Source organism: Haliaeetus albicilla, chromosome 12, assembly GCF_947461875.1.
Source record: "Haliaeetus albicilla chromosome 12, bHalAlb1.1, whole genome shotgun sequence".
In the NCBI taxonomy this organism is placed as follows: Eukaryota; Metazoa; Chordata; class Aves; order Accipitriformes; family Accipitridae; genus Haliaeetus; species Haliaeetus albicilla.
In genome coordinates, this window is record NC_091494.1 from 5,488,062 (window position 1) to 5,505,395 (window position 17,334).

The 17,334-nt window shown below is 38.9% G+C and overlaps 1 protein-coding gene across 10 annotated transcripts in view; it reads right to left on the reverse strand.

The window, feature by feature from the left end:
• MYO9A (myosin IXA) overlaps positions 1 to 17,334 on the reverse strand; it is a 191,585-nt gene that overhangs the window by 118,131 nt on the left and 56,120 nt on the right. For all 10 annotated transcript variants that reach the window (XM_069797731.1, XM_069797732.1, XM_069797734.1 and 7 more), the window contains exons 3-5: positions 6,884 to 6,978; positions 2,849 to 2,911; positions 1,483 to 1,582 (exon numbers count right to left, since the gene is read on the reverse strand). In XM_069797731.1, the coding sequence (XP_069653832.1) occupies positions 1,483 to 1,582; positions 2,849 to 2,911; positions 6,884 to 6,978 (258 nt within the window). The remainder of the gene's footprint in view (positions 1 to 1,482; positions 1,583 to 2,848; positions 2,912 to 6,883; positions 6,979 to 17,334) is intronic.

The following is a 17,334-nucleotide window of genomic DNA, read 5'->3' on the forward strand; positions in this document are numbered from 1 at the left end:
TAGTTGTCAGTCTTAAATGGTCTCTCTAACACTAACCCTAATTATTAAAAAATTATTGTAATAAAACCCCTAAAAATTCAGACTGTCAGTATTGTCCATACACGGTGTTTAGGCAAGTCCAGAGTCTGCTCCCCTGATACACTGGATGTACTTCAGCATCCTTCTCCAGCCTACTTGCCCACAGCATCCTAATTTCGATTAAAATAAACATTTCAACCTAAATTATCGCATTCCTACTAGTTCTACACACTACATGCCATTGGATTTATAATTTTACTTTAAATATTAACACCCTTAAGCTGCTATTAAAAAAAAAAAAAGGACTGAAATTAAAAGCAATGTTTTTGACTAACATAAAACTGCTGGATTGCCCAACAAAACCTGTGAATCTGACAAAACATTCGATCCAAACGATCTTGGCACTTTCCCACTGCAAAATGGCAGTGCAGATGGTTGTGAAGATCACACCACGTTCTCCAACTAATGCTTGAGGCACAAAGATAGTGAGCAAAAATCCTTCAGCTCTTAATATGTTACTCACTTGTGCAAATTTCCTGATCCTGCTAAGAGTGGGTGGGAGTCGTTAATATTACAATAGATTTTGGCTTTGATAGCTTTAAAAAGATCTTTAAAAAGCCCCGGGTAATTGAGATATATTGCAGAGTTAAATTATACTTCTAGAAAGACTAAAGGCTATTTGGGTTGCACTGTGCATACAAGTTTCTCTCCAGATTATGGGTTAAATCACTCTTTATTGCTAATCATGTTTCAGCTCCAAGAGAATTGCAATTAGTTAAAATCAATGTACAACCTAACTACCCTTCCGCATATTTCTACTCCTTTTTTCTTTTTTTTTTTGAGCAAAAAGCAGTAAAGTCCCTATTCACAAGCATCAGTGGACAACTGCATCTTAAATACCTGAAGTAAACCAGATTTTCCAAAGTATGAGTTTATCTGGCCATTGGTAATACCTCACTCATTTTTAGTTCACACATTTTCAATGGTTGCTGTGGTTTTATTTATATTAAACTTATTATATTGTTAAATTCAAAGGATCATGCTACCAGCCAGCCATGAAGCTACAGAATTAGGACTACCTCATGCAAGACGTTATATCCTGAAGAGCTACTATATCACACATTTTCCCCTCTTCTCCTACTCAGCAGACAAATGTTAATGAATAAATGACATTCACAAAGATAAAAGGTAAATTATTACTGTTTCTCCCTTCAACAATTAAAACCACAATACATTTAACATATCCCAGGTAGAGGACAAAAATGGAAAACACTGATTTTTTTTCTTTTTTCGTACTAGCAGGTGTTCAGATTGCCAATGCAGAATTTTTCCAATGATGGAGGGCTGCCTATAGAACATTAAGACAACCCATTTTTACTAGTCCACACATTTTCTTTATTAGCATTAAATATCAGCAGTAGAAAAGGCAAGACCGCATATTGTATTCCTGTATAGTATTCCCACCTGGTTGAGGTAATGATATTCCTCAGGCTGCTTCAGATGAAATGCTGATCTCTCTTCCTCACTTGCTCCTGCCAGGAGGTAATAAAATACATGGTAGTTCCTGGTGACAATTAAAAAAAAAAGTTAAACTTCAAAATATATAGTAGCATTAAGCAGAGAAGCGTATGTAAACCTCATAACCTGATTTTCCAGCTTCCAAACTCAGACCTGAACACTGTTTAGAAATGGCCCATACCCACTTTGCAGTGATGTAAAAGATTAAATTAAGTAATGGAGAATGAGATCCCTCTTTTCCATCCAAGGACATCCACTGCCCTAGAATATACTTTAAGAATTCCTAGCCAACATTGCCACATTTTCCTTCAGAAACATGTGCAATGCCTACATATTTATTAGAATCAAAACAACATATTTCCTTGCAATACAGAAATTATTTTTTTTAATACCTTATTACCACTAAAAAGGTAATGATTTTGCAGTTGCAGTTCTGTAAGACAGAACGGAAAAATCTTCAATTTTTACAGCTACTTAAATATTCAAAATACTTGAATATTACTAATACTAAAAACACCCCAAGTGACACTTCTCTGTTTTGCTTCAAGACAACTCTAACACAGATTAACGCCAAGACCGTAGGAGTATTTCTAAAATTAAAACTTTGCTTTTATGTTGGATGCTTTCCAAGAGGAACTGAGGTTAATCATCTTGCAACACTCAAGAGTACATTTGTCAAGGCTGTATATGCTACTTAACTTCAGGATCAGCCCATGAGCATTTGAGAAAACTTCTCACACGTCTGTCTCAAAAGGGAAACACAGACAGAAGTGCCAAGAGTTGAAAGACAACTAGAAGCAACAAATTTATTTAAAATCAGAGTAATAATTACTGAGAGAGGAGTATGTAACAAATAATACGTTGCAATTAGGAAAGAACAATTTGCTTAAATTTGTTGTCGATACAATTTTAGCTTTTTCTAGAGGCTCTTCTGATGGCTAGTGTGTTAAGAACAGTAAAACAAAACTAAAATACCATCTCCCCCCCCAACTAGATATTAAATAGCTTACAAGCTGTACAAGAAAATAAATGGTACATAATAAGCCATATGACATGAATCATAAAGACAATGGAAAATATAAGTCAAGGACTGTCAATAAAATAACGGAGTTTATTTTCCCTGGGTTACAGTACATCCCTCCCTAAACAGCAAAATATAAAATGCATCATTTATCTTTGAAGCACAGGGTTGAGCAGTGTGAAAACCCTAACCCCCTCTGCCAGCCCAAACAGGGTTTTAAGCTATCTGTGCCACGCTATCAGCATATATAGAAGTCAAAACCAATCCCGTAAGCAAAACATAGGCACCTACCGTTCATTGTGCTCCTGATAGACTAGTCTTGATTTCTCCAGGAGGTACTTTTCAACATAAGCTCTGGAAGGAAAAAAGAAAAGTGTTATTCATTGACCCAATATTTGAATTAAATGAACATAGCTTACCAGGACTTTTCAGTCTTAGTACGCACAAAAAAAAGTTTCAGCCTTGTTTCACTTAGTTATATAAATTTCTTCCTAGGCAGAACAAGTCCAATATTATGTTTGGCTTTTGAGGTTTTTTTTGTCTTGATACAAAGCCAACACTAACTTGGATATGAAAAACACGATCTCAAATGCATTAGCCTATGGGCAGGGAGCGCAGGGGGAAATTTTGACAGCAATGAAGAATCTCGGATACCTACTTAATCCAAAGCCAGCAAAATAAAATTGCTTGCAGACCAAGATTTGCGCACACAAGAAACGTATCTGGGTGCAAAAGTTTGCAAGATCAGATTTAGCTGCAGAATCGGTCCGCAAATCACCATTCCCTCTTCCAGAAGAGCCACTTCTCAACAAAAACTCAGGCTATTAACTTGTAGCTATGGTCTAAAAAGTAAGCAATTGCAAAAGCTCCTTATTGGAGTTTACATTTTATCCTAAGAGCATCCATAATAAACATGCTTAATTTACATATTAAATACTCTTTTCAAGCTTGTAAAGCTAAAACAAGCTTCAACAGGTTTTTTCTTCCAAACAATACTAACCAGTAATGATAGGGATTTAGAAACCAGAGTTATAATTGGCAGTTTTGATGATGTAGCTGTGCTTTTCCAGCTACAGACGCCCAGTGACGTGGCACCCACATTAGCAGCCACGTATGAATCGGGAAACCCAACAAACCTTGCTCACAGTAGGACAATAAAGGTGCCTCTACACTTGCTTCTCCACCATAGCCTCCAGGTAGGGAAGACAGACCTATTTATTACTTGCATTTCAGAAGTTCTCCCCTCCTTTCACTAAAAACTACAATAAAATAAATAATTTGGATGTGCTGCAGAGGTTTTGTGACAACTCTTATGGCAGCTCTTCGGAGAGGCTACTGGAAATGGCATATACAACCGCCCATGGGATGATCTTGCTGGATAGGAGGAGTAAAGAAATACAGACAGTAAAGCAGTATTATTCCTCTGTATGATGTGTGCCAAAAAGGTTTATTCTTGTTTATTCCCTGTGAGGAAGCTGAGAATAGTCTATGGATATTCCTCGCCGAGAGGTTTTTTTTTTTATCCCCTTTCTAACCTGAAACCAATTTTTCCTTTCCAAGCCACGCCATAAATTTACTGCAGGCTCAGTGAACAGATGAGAGAAACACATATCAGTGTCCCAGATCCCACTCCCACCCCGGGTAGTAGCTCAGCTCACTGCTGTACGACAACCTGGATCACGTCCGCCGCCCTTGACATTTCATCCCTTCCCCTGTGATTTCTGCTCTTATTACAATTGTGTGTGTCCCACCCCTCAAATCACTCTCATGCAATAATTTAGGTCGGAAAGGTCTTCTAGAGGTCATCTGGTCCAAACCACTATTTAAATCAGGGCAAATTTTTTTTTTTGGTAGGTGCAACTAAAATACTGTTTTGGTAAAATACTCCTTGCTTAGTGTAAAGGTCATAATGAATGCATGTCCCAAGAAGAACATATGTCCCCTCTTGTAATAGGATCGTGAAAAGGAAAACCAATTTAAGTATAAAAAAGTAGATGTCTCCAAGTGTTTTCTTTTTATCTACTGTGGTCAATTATATCAAATTTACCTTTAAGAGTAAAGAAAAGGAGTTCTAAGAGTATGTTTTCATGTCAAATACTAATTTAAGCATGCTACAGAGCCTGTACTTAGCATCCTAGGTAACATATCTGAATTCTGAGACTGAATTTCATATACAATTACCAACATGCAAAACACCCAAGCACAACATGCTTGAAAGCGCCAACTCATGGTATTTGAGATACAGCCTCATGCCATTGCACAGATTTACCATTACACCAGTGCATTGTTGCTTTTAATTAAAATGTCTCCTATCTGGCTCTTCTGCAATTTTATGGAGCGTGTCAGATGTTGAGGCTTTTGATCATCTTAGGAGGACTGAACAGGTTGCAAAGACCTTCCTCCAGAACTCGCTTATCATTGAACAGGACATAATAAATTCATAAAGCCTTACGGGAACGCACTTAACTATAGCCATTGCTCATGCTCCATCAATTTTAAAGACATCTTCAAAGACTTCATTTCATGAGGTGGGGTTGGTGGCTACTAAATCTCTTGGCTATTACATCTCTTAAGTCTTAAGTTTAAATTCACTTCAAGTTTTGGGTCATTATATTCGTAGGGTTTGTAAGCAAATATCCAACTGCTATTTTCAGCCTCCAAACAGAGCAAAATTCTGATTCAGGGCTGCAAATTACAGTTACATTAACAAAGCAAATAATATGCAGAATACAGGGTGATAATTGACTTGGGTTGTGTTTAAAATCTATGCTAAGTTTAAAAAAAAATAAAAATACTTGTGATCTTCTTTGTAAGACTATGGAATAAAATTGTGGTCTTGTATGCCAGGAACAGCTCACAGGTTTTTTTAAATGCCTTTTTATTTTCATTAGGGCAGCACTGCAAGCTTATAGCAAAGCACAGTCACATCACACTGTGCAATCAAGGACCAAGAAAGTGCATTTTTTTTAAAGAGGAGAGAAAATTCCTCTTATTATATGAACTAGAGTATACAAATACAAATGTTACTTGCACCTATCTGCCAAATATAAATAGAGGCCACTTGCACAGAGCTGACATAGCATGCCAAGATAATACAGTGTTAAGGCATTTGTTAGATTCACGTTACCCTGTATTTCAGTAGGTATTAAAAAAAATTGAGGCTTATCCTTTTAAGAGAACTGTTCGCCAGAATTAAGGAAGGAAAAAAAAAAAGAAAAAGAACATCTGATTTGATGTAGGATGAAAAAACAGCGGGATGGTACACAGAGTACCCAAGCTCACTTGAAAAATTAATGGAAGCTATTTGTGTGATACTGTTCTGCTGGAAAACAAGAAAGAAAAAAATTTAAAAGCAATTCTCTAAAATAACAACAATGTCCCAGCAAGAGATCTCTTAGCTAGCTGCAGAAATCATACAACCCCTGGAACGCTACTTCTACTCTTCGTTTTTCCAACTGAGTTAATTAACCTGGACAAAAAGCAGAGTTAACAAAGCCCTGCTCATTTAGAGCTAGCTTGAGTCACTTTGTGATGACCTGATGCCATGTAAATTGTCTAAAGCCAAAGAGAAAGCCAGGCTTAAGTAAGCCCACCCAGAAGGTTTCATCCATAGGCTTCCAACCATGCAGCACTTCTGCTGCAGCCCTCCCCAGGAGAACGAAGGTTTGAGTCACAGCTGGATGTCCCATGAGCTCTGGGTAGCAGAAAAGATGCTGAAATCAACTGTGGAGAACCACAACGGAGATGAGCATCTCCTTGCAATGGCCCGGGCGAAAGAAGAGGCCCTAACTGCTCAAGGGCTGGGTTAAAGAGAGACTTCAGGGTAGAGACAGAAACATATGGGGAATTAGACAGTGATCAAGAAGAGTCTGGCTCCATTGCCTCTGTACCACCCATCAGGCAGCTGGAGATTAAGCCTCCTCTTGGCTTTCTCTTCCTGAGACTGAGCAAAGCCAGCTCACTCAGCCCCGACTTCCTACCATATGCTCCAGTCCCCTAACCCATCCTAGCTAATATGTTCTGCTTTCCTGCCTTAACTGCTATCTTAAGAGGAAAAGTTCCATTTCAGCTTAATTACAAAGCTGACATCATGATTAAGGAGAGCTCGACTGGCTTGAAGCCAGCTCAGGTGTATTCACACTTCAGTGTGCAGCTCAGATATGCCTACATTTTCATACCAATGGATTTAAATATGCTAACACCCCCCCCGTTTTGGGAAACGTACTGGCCAAAAAATTAACCTTCTTTTTCATGTACCTCCTACAACGGCCTGTTTAGGCTCCTTGTGCAGGTATGTACAGCATCTTCAACCTGATTCCCACTTACCCTCGCACAGTGCCCGTCTCCTGATAATTCACTTGAATAAATTTGCCAAAGCGACTCGAGTTGTTGTTATGTGCTGTTTTTGCATTTCCAAAAGCCTGTGAAAAGAGAGAGATGCCATCATTACGTTCCAAAAGCCACCACTTCACCTTATTTATATGCACGTCACTAACAACTTAACTTTGGGGATTTTGCTATCATTGTACAATTAATAAAAAGCATATGGTAAAAGTTAGTTGAATGGTCTACAAAATAATACAATGAGCTTCTGGGGACCATATTCATTTTTAATTTGGTATTCATGAAGGGCAGATAAACACTGTTTAAAAATAAAGTGTTAGCTGTATAAGAGAGATTTAATATTTGAAGCTATTATAGTCTATATTAAGGCTGTGCTTTATTCATTTAAATAAATATAAAAGTACACTGCTCCAACAAGACTCTAAATTTTAATGAGCTAGAGGAAGCTGCTTTTTAATTATATATGGAATTAGGGAAAAAAATGCTTTGAAGCCTACTCAGATATTAGACAATGTCATATATAGCACCAGCATAACGCAGAGTATTTTCAGCATTTCAGACACTGTAGTTTTGATTTGCTGCTGCTGTTTTTCCAAAATCAAAATGCTTTTAAGTCTTTATTATGCAAAGCTTTTATTAAAACCCTGCCTTACCGAGGCACCTAATACAGAGAGTCGTTTATTGCCATTTAAAAGAAATCTCTGAACAGAAGAGCTATTGGAAACCTGTAAGAACTGCAGCTCAGCTTCACTGAAAACTGGTATTTTCAATAGTGCCTAAATCACTTTAATAATAATCTGGCCCACAGTGACAGAATCTGTCAAGCTGCCAGGTCCAATTAATGTTTCATTTATTAAACCAGTTTTGATAATCATGCACATTTTCTTCTAAGGCAAACTTATTTGAAATAATTATACGCAAGATAATTTCTAAGTGTTGCATGTGTGTGGACATTGAATTACAATTACAAATACATTTTGTGCTGAGGCTTAATATCAGAGCTCAGCTTGGAGCTTCCAATAGATTTATTCCCTGCTCAGCTATTTATTAGAAAAGATTAAAAGGGCTTTACATCTATAATCTGAAGCTTTTCAAATGACCCTTTCAGATTCAACTTTGCAACTAAAAGCAAAAAATAAAGGCCAAATTAAACAAAACTTTGGCAAAAAGGTATCAGGCACCTTCAGTACCTGCGTGATGCGTGCTCTCACATCTACTTTTATCTTCCCGGGCAGGTTTATTTAGCAATCTGGTTAGATTTAATGATTTAAGAACCGAAGGAGGTTTGCTAACAGAATAACAACGTGATTTTTTTCCCCCTATTTGAATACAGGGATTTGTTTAAACTCAGGCTGTTGCATATGAATTTGCTTTAGTTGACTAAAACATGTTCTGGGATAGCTAAAACCTGCCAAGCAAGCTGATTATACTTGAGAGAGGATTTCAGACACACAGCTAAGGAACGCTCCCCTACAGAGAAGGGCTGCTCTTTTCAGGCTGCTCACACCTGTTTTCTGCTTATTCCCCCCCAAAACCCTCCCCACACCCAGCACACCTCCTCTACCCCACCCTCCAGAGGGTGTCGAAGATGCCCACACCTCCAGGTGACCACCAAAGCCCCCAAAACTCTCCTGGTAACAAAAATCCAGGCATCCTCTCCCCCAAAATAGGCGTTTTGGTATTAAAAGACAGGGTGCTAGTTAACACTTCCAAAGGATTTTACCTGTCCTCCTCCAGGTATTTCAGTGAGCAGAGACACAGCAAGAAACTTATAAGCAGAATATGTTGATATTCAACACAAGCCAGTGCATCGCCATATATTTAGATACTCATTTTAAATTATATTAATTACGTTACGAGCATTTCCCTGCAATAGGATCGACTGTAATCTGAGACGTCACATTAAAGTAATATGATAAATTTTCTCTATACCTAATTAATGTTGCTCACTTGAGAACAAACGAGCCAGCAACAATATGAACTTTAATCACCTTTTCATATAATTTAATAAAGAATTCAAGCAAAAAACAATATTAAAAGCATTTTCTGGTTTGGTTCCCTGTACTTATACCTTAAGTAATAGCTTATGGAGAGAAATAAGGTCTGTTTATTAGGATTTCTTTGGGAAGAACCTTACCCAGGAATAAATTTTTTTTATTCTGTAACAAGGAACATTTAGAGTCAGGAGAAAATGTTTCAAATATAGGAGTGGGGAACTGCGAGAGCCCTCTTTTTTTATGAGTTTTTTCTGGATTAACATGCCAGACCACATTATATTTTATAACCCAAACGCCTACAGAAATCATAACCCATAATATCCCTCTTTCATGCATTTTCCTTTACTGCTGATGTAAATGAGAAAGCTCTTTGGATCACATCTTGTTAAAACTTAAGGCTGACTCTATGGCAAAGGCACGCTGGTGAAGGGCCAACAAGTAGCTAAAGAAATGCCTGATGTTTAACTTGAGACAACTTAATACATTTTTGTTTGGTTTACTCACCGGGTTTCTTTAACAGAACTATTGGGCTATAAAAAAAAGTGCTATTAATTCAATTTATGCATGCCTAATCTAGATATACTTGAACAGGACACCATGTCCTTCTGCAACCAGGGCATAATATAATAGTTCAGCCTCAGAAAACACGAAATGAGTTACAACTACTTCCCTAAAACAAATTATCTTCTGTTCGTATTATTTCCCTTTACTGACTCATTGATTCAAAGCTGCTGAGCAGCTCAAGAGACAAAACTCCGTAACAGCATTCCTAAAATTCTGGGGGAGACCAAAGCTTTTACTGGCCAGGGCTCAACATTTTGAAGGAAACAAAATTCAATACATTCCTCTGTAGGAGCAGAGCATCTTCTGGACTCGGCGCTGGTGATTCAACAGTTTAGAGAAGGCAGAGAAATGAGCAGCTCCATTCCTCCTGCCTCCTACCACCCTTCTGCACAAAGAAATGCTTATCATGGACAGCAGGGAAAAAAACCACACCACTAACGAACAGTTTCATAGCTAAATACTTCACGTTCCTCCTTGCCTGATCTCCAAGGCTCATGGTCTCTTCATTTTGGACCAAATATTAATGCAATCTGGATTAATTACAGATTACAGGCAGAATAAGGATTATTTTAATGCCCTTCCTGAAATAAGGTTATTTTCCAAACCCCTGCATCTAGGAAAACACTGCAGTGACTTGCTCTCATATGGCAACGGCAATAAGATGCTGTTATACAGATAATCCTAACTGAATGGCATTCCCCTATAGAATAACAGCTGCATTCCCCTATAGAATAACAGTTTCTGCGGTGAAAGCACTAGTGGAAATACGTGCCTTTGCTGATGTATTTAAGGTCCCCAGCCTTGCCATTCTCAATGAGCCTCTAGTACTCACCCTTAGAAGGAAAAATAAATACATCATTTTATCTTTGGTATATAGAAATAGAAACATATTCATAGACAAGAGTTTTTAAATGGTTTCCCATCTACTTGAAATGTAAATTTAATTTTTTTGAAAGCCGTACCATGAATTTATCAGAAGAAAAGCAAGCCAACTGCTTAAATCTCAATACGGGCTATGTCATCATGGAATAGTTATATTAGTAGTTATATTCCATCGTGGGGCACTGAAGGGACTGGGAGCAAGATTTAGTCATGCTCATTTATGCTAGGGACAAGAAATAGGTTAATATCAGACAAGAGACTGCTGGAAGACTTGTATTCCCTGGTTTACTGTGAATTTTGGAATTAATGAATCAAATGCATTCATAAAGTATGAATGACTTGTAACTGTATAAGCAAGGTGGAAACTCAAAGGGTCAGCCAATAACATAGCAGCCAGGGAAATAAAACAATCATCTGAACTTATGTAAATAAAGATAATATTTGTGAATTAAAATCTTTGCATATATAGGTGCTGGTAAAGGACAAGATGGGTGCAGAGTCCATACAATGCCCAAACAGCCCTACCTCTAATGCACAGGGACTGAGACAGCATAGGAAAAGTCCATTTACCATCATATAACATCAACACAAGGCCAGGGCCAGAGTCAGATGGACATGATACAAATGATGTAACAGCAAGGATTCAATGTACATCAGATGTGCATTCGCATGCTTTACCTATAGCTTCTGTTAGAGAAGCCCAGCATATGCTTCCACAAAGAGTGGTGGTTTTAAACATGACCTGTAATTTATTTCCATTTTTGAAGGCTATTTTCCCAATATTCTATACATTATGTTTGAAAAAATAATAATTCACAACTGACTTTATTCCAAAAGAAAAAAAGACACAGCAAAAAACCAGCATATTGAAATTTTGTAATTTTAATGTCTTTTTTATGTGACCAGGGCATTCACTGGCTTCCTAAGTTGTTCTCTGTAGTTATGAATTCCTTTCTGCATCTTGAAACGTAAGCGGATGGATGATAAAGATCATTTTTGCTTGTTTTCATTCAACCTGCAACCAAGTACCCAGCACTCTTCTTGTCCTGTTATATTGCTTTTTAACAGAAATATATTGAATTATGGCCAGAACATAAAATGCATCTAGACTGCTTAAGTTAGAGCCTTGCTAAATCCCTTCTCATTATTGCTTCTACCCTGGGAAATACTTTTTTAAATCTGCAGCTCACTGCCTGATAAAACCTATCAATCTGAATTGCACTGCTAAAACCATACAACTTTGACATATCTCCCCCAACTTTTGATTTCTATAAGGAGTCCTAAAAGCCACCTCTATGCAGCAGAGACCACAACACCTAAATAAGTACCACAGCCAAGAAGTATGAGCTACAACTTGAATTCTTGCAAAGTAAAATAGCATTTATGTGAATCCTTCAAGGCGTTGTTCTGCGTGGCCAAGTAATAATACTGAATATTTAGTTTATAGCAATTAAATATGAGTTCAAGTGCTGACACCTTGTTCTTTAATTCTCTCGGTCGTGGCTAGATGTTCCATGCTGCCTAATGAAACCATCGATGCTTTTATGGCAAAAAGCACAAACCACAAAGTATTTATAGCGTTCGTGCTGCAATGCTTGAGCAGAGCTCTCACCAAGAATGACCTGCAACCCTGAACTGCTGAACACTGACCTTTAAAATCTTTTAAAGATTTCTCTTTCGTCTTCCTTTCTTCAGCGGCCCACTGGAACACATTGCAGAGCCAAACCCCAATTTTCCATTTCAAACCACAAAGGTGACACAAAGCAGCTTAAACACAAGGTCTATAACGACAAAATACTTTTTTTTTTTAATTACAAATTGATTATGTTTTTCTCTAACATTTTAGAGAAAATTTCTCCTGGATGTTGACACGAGCAGAAGACTTTGAATGGCGAATACAAATTTGAAAAGACTATGTATGCACATATATATCTAAAACCTCCAAGTCTCTCACACATACCAGGATTTATATACAACTTCAACCAATGCACAACATATTTTAAGGTATTCCTCCTCAATGCACTCCCCACCCCATTTAGTTGATAACCCTCATGGCATCTCCTGGTTGGCAACACCTACAGCACACAGAAGGTTGAGTGAAATAAAACAACTCAGTATTTGTAAAGGAAAGCATTTGCAAAGTTCCAGTTGCTGCCGTACCACAAGAAGGAAAGAAAAGAAAACAAACAAAAAAAACCAACAAAAAACCAACCCAAAACCCCTAGATCTATGTTTACCTTCCTTGCCATGCAAGTCTGTTACAGATAAAAGAAGAAATTAAAAGCACTCAAACCTCTGCAAGCCCCGCAGCAGCTGGCTGTTCAAAGGTGCCGGTGACTTGATCCATGGTGGGAATCCAACTCCCCATCAAGCCAAGAAACAGCAACTGCTCTAGGACAAGACCCTGAGTCTACTTCACCTGCTTTGAGCACGGATGGACCAGACGTCCTCTGGAGGTCCCTGCCAACCTCAATCATTCTTCAGTTTTCAAGTATCTAGCCATCTTCCTCACTACTCTGGTGCAAAGAGAGCAGGGACGTGAAAGTCATGTCTCAGCACATTACCTAGAAAAAAGTCCAGTCCTATACTAGTCTTTGATAGCAAACCACAGCAGAACTTCTCTTCGGTGGTGTTTGCTTTCTGAAGCGTCTCCTATTAGTGTGATTTTTTTTGCTTACAAGCTTCTCAAAACCATGTAGTTTTTTGTTTTTTCCCATAAAATTAGTAATGCAATTTTTTTAAGCTGGCACAGCAACCAAAAGATGCAACCCCACCCTCTCTTTGTTTTTCACTCCCCAAAGAACCTTTCAAATACAGAACCTGCAAATTCTTCAGATGGGGAAAGTCCAAAGGATAAAGACACCTGGGAAGTGGTGATGAGACCCTTCCTCTCCCTCCTGTCCATATGGACCTTATAGAGAACAGGTCATAGAATCATTTAGGTTGGAAAAGACCTTCAAGATCATCAAGTCCAACCATTAACCATGCCCACTAAACCAGGTCCTGAAGTACCCCGTCCACTCACTTTTTGACTATCTCCAAGGATGGTGACTCAACCACTTCCCTGGGCAGCCTGTTCAATGTTTGACAACCCTCTCAGTAAAAAAATTTTTCCTAATATCTAACCTAAATCTCCCTTGCCACAACTTGAGGCCATTTCCTCTTGTGTTATCTCCAGCCACCTGACAGAAAAGACCAACACCCACCTCACTACAACCCCCTTTCAGGTAGTTGTAGAGAGCGATAAGGTCTCCCCTCAGCCTCCTCTTTTCTAGACTAAACAGCCCCAGTTCCCTCAGCCGCTCCTTGTAAGACTTGTGCTCCAGGCCCCTCGCCAACTTGGTTGCCCTCCTCTGGACACGTTCCAGCAACTCAATGTCCTTCCTGTAGTGAGGGGCCCAAAACTGTCCACATGAACAGGCTTGCAAAGACTCACTGAAGGTCCAAAACTATATTTAAGGGGTCTCCCGGCTCCAAACAAACATACCATTTGTTGCATTTATGAAGGTTAAAACACTCTTCATCCCACTGTCAATGACAGCGCACTACGCAGAATTAAACTCAGCAGTATTCTTTCAATATAAAGCACATCAAATACTTCATTTCATAATTACAATTACTGAATGTCAGATAAGCAAGTTCTACCATATTAACAGACATACATACTTTCTTGTAATTTAACTTATGTATAAAATACTAGTCTCATGATACAGGCTATGAAACATCTTTTTTACCTTTTTTTTTTTTTTTGTTACAGATATTTCACGTCAACTAAAAATGTCTTACTATTGTAAAAGGTTTGCAGTAAACCTACCTGGCCACAGCAAAACTGAGACTATTCAAGGGCAGCAATTCCTCCCTCTGCTAAATCAAGCTGCCATCCTGGGACAGAGCAATTAACCAACGAATTTTTTGCAGTAATTAGGCTTAAAATACAGGTCACTTAAAACTGCTTGTCTTTGTGCATTTAGAGGTCACACTCCCTGATACAAATATGGGAGAAAATGACTTTTAATGGCAGAGCACTGATTTGGAGAAGGTTTTGGGGTCAATTTAATTGAATAAAAGAAGTGCCAGTGTATGTAACGGAAATATCAAGAGCATCATTAAACACACTTAAAAAGTAAGATACTCTAGATAAAGTACTATAAAAGTCATTACGACACACACTTGCTTGGGAGATTCAAAGCTCTGCTGTTGCAGGTGCTCTATCAGTTACGTAAGAAACAGGATTTAGCATCTGCATTCCTGGCAAATGCTTCAACATTGGCAGAATATTCCTCCTTTTCCCATACTTAAGCATAAGATCAGCCCATTTCAGCTTCTTCCTTTTAAGCAACACTTCGGAAAAAGAGGAATTACCACGTAACCACAATGCAACAAAATAAAACCCCAAAACAAACCCAAAGCTTCCTACTTAAGTCCTTTTCCCAAATGGGGACAGTTTTCCTATACAAGTGCCATAACAGGAAAAAAAACCTGGCTAAGCTGGCAGACAGTTGTCGGCAAACATCGGTATGGATAGATCCTGGAGGCAGAGGCTGCCAAATGTGTAAGGTCTGGCTCACATCTCTGGTCCTCTGCTCATACATTTATTTTTTTATGCATAGGGTGGATGGCCCCGGGAACAGCAGCCAAACGCACGTGTTTTCCAGCAAGCTCGCTCACATCAGCCAACAAACATTTTGGTGGAGAAAAATCTTCAGCACGGGTTCAGCTTCGGATTTACAGAAGTATCCCAAAATGAAGTTGGGAAATTCAATGTTATTACTAGTGGTCTCTCCAACCCAGGGGATGCTTACAACTCCCAACATTTATATTTTGCAGCCAAAGAACAAACTTTACTACATCAGATGCAGATAGCAAGACTGCCAGGTTCCAGGGCCCAGCAAAATCTCCTTAATCAGTGCTTCAAATGATTTTTTCACACTGATAGAGATCTAAAATAATCACAGAGCAATAAAATGACCAGCTGAAAACAAGTCATGGCTTAAGGAGGAGACTTTACACTCCCCCGGTAGGCAATACAAGTACCATAAACAAGCACTACAGCAGAAACAAAACAGCACTAATAGAGTACTGACAGATAAAAAACCCTTAATATATATTCAAAGTGACTATCAAATAGGTTATATTGTATATTACAACATCAAGTCATACCACAATTTCCTCACCTTGCATAATCCATTTTTGCAGAGCTAGATTAAGTACAGCGATGCATCACAAACAGCTGATACTGCAATTAAAGCTTCTCTGTAATTGCTAGAAATAACCCTGCAGTGTGTCAGGACCACAGCTGATTTCCTTTACTTTAAATAATTTAGTTGCAAATAATACGTCCCTTGAGCTGAGCAGATGACATGCATAGCACCAGGATTGCCCTTTTTCTCAAGGTTGAGGCTTTTGAGTCTCCAAAGCTGTTGACCACTTGTGTCTCATCTGCTGTGAGGCCACTGTTAAAGAAAATATGACTATTCCGTTTCCAAATCCAGACAAACATCCATGTGTTTCAGTGCTCTGCAGAAGATGGGACTAAATTGCTGCTTCTGAAGCATCTCCCATAGCTTTTTAGTGCATCGAACATTACAGACAGCTGGATAAAGGCAGTCCTCACCCATGGCTTCATGTACTTCCAGAAGTAACATGGTTTGAGTCTTCTTGGCTAGAAGCACATTGTCTTGGAAACATTGATGTTTCAAACGATACAATACGCACCATCCCAAACCAGGCACTATTTTTTAAGACATAATTTCATTATGCAAAAACATCCAAGGAGGAGACTACATTCCCTTAGGACAACATTGTAGGACAACACGTTTTTGCCTTACACAAGCTCTTATCTCTGTTGTTGCTTTTTGATGGCTCTAGTAGCACTCAGGAGTGCTTGCTGAAGCTGTGACTCACTTATTTTAAGAGCTGGTGATGACAGGTTGGTATCACTGACAGCTCACCCAAGCCCAGGCTGCAGCTCTTGCTGCAACACTGCTTGCTTCAGGTGGTGGAGCTGTGGACCGTCAGCCCGAGGGCAGGTCCAGAAACAAGCCATCAAAGTTTGGGGAGGTCTTCTTGAAGAGGAGCATCTCCAACGCAACACCAACTTCACCTGGAGCCAAGAGCCGCTGCCTAGCATAGAAACAAATCATCGCCCATCGGCAAGAGTGTCATCCTTTGGAGAGGCATCTCCACCAGCTTCCATCCCCTCCTCACCAACCATCAGCCTCTAATTTAGGAGAGGGATCTGGTCTGGTGTACAACCCTTGGACACCCTCCAGCCCCTGGAGGAGGCCTCTCAAAGTCCCTTCCAAACCCTATTTTTTTCCTTTTTTTGAATACAATGATTCTACGTGGGGCCATAAATGTTTAGAAATGAAGTTTCAACTTCCCACTGCATACTTGGATAGCCCAAAAAACACTAAAAAAGTTGAAACATTCACTGCTCTGGGCCCAATACAAGTTTTCCTGCAGTTTGTCACCAAAATTAATGCCACAAACCGAAAGGCAGGAGAAAGCGTCCCTACTGTAACACCTCCCATCTGGAATCTCTTAGCAGAGGCATTGAGCCCTCATGTATATTTTACACACATATTTTTTCCTGCTTTTCCCAAGAGAAATATGTGTAATGAAGAAAAACAAAAACATGTTAGGAGCAACAAAAACATACCACTGTAATACGAGACCCAGCTTGGCTTCTGCCTGTGTTATCCTTCCTCTTAGACCTCAGCTACTTTCTGCTAGTTACAGACAAAAAATAATACAAACCCTCCCCTCAAAAAAAAAAAAATAATTCAGAGCTCTACCATTAAATCAACACAATAGAACCCACATTTTTTTTCTGCCATGTAAAATATCACACAAGTAAGGACAAGGTTAAACGTGAATATACACGTCTCCAGTCCTTCCCTGCTTTTCCACAGGATTATATAAATAATCCACAACTCTCCTTGACGCAATTCCAAAATTTGAAGTGCTACTAAGCTGCAGCATCAAATT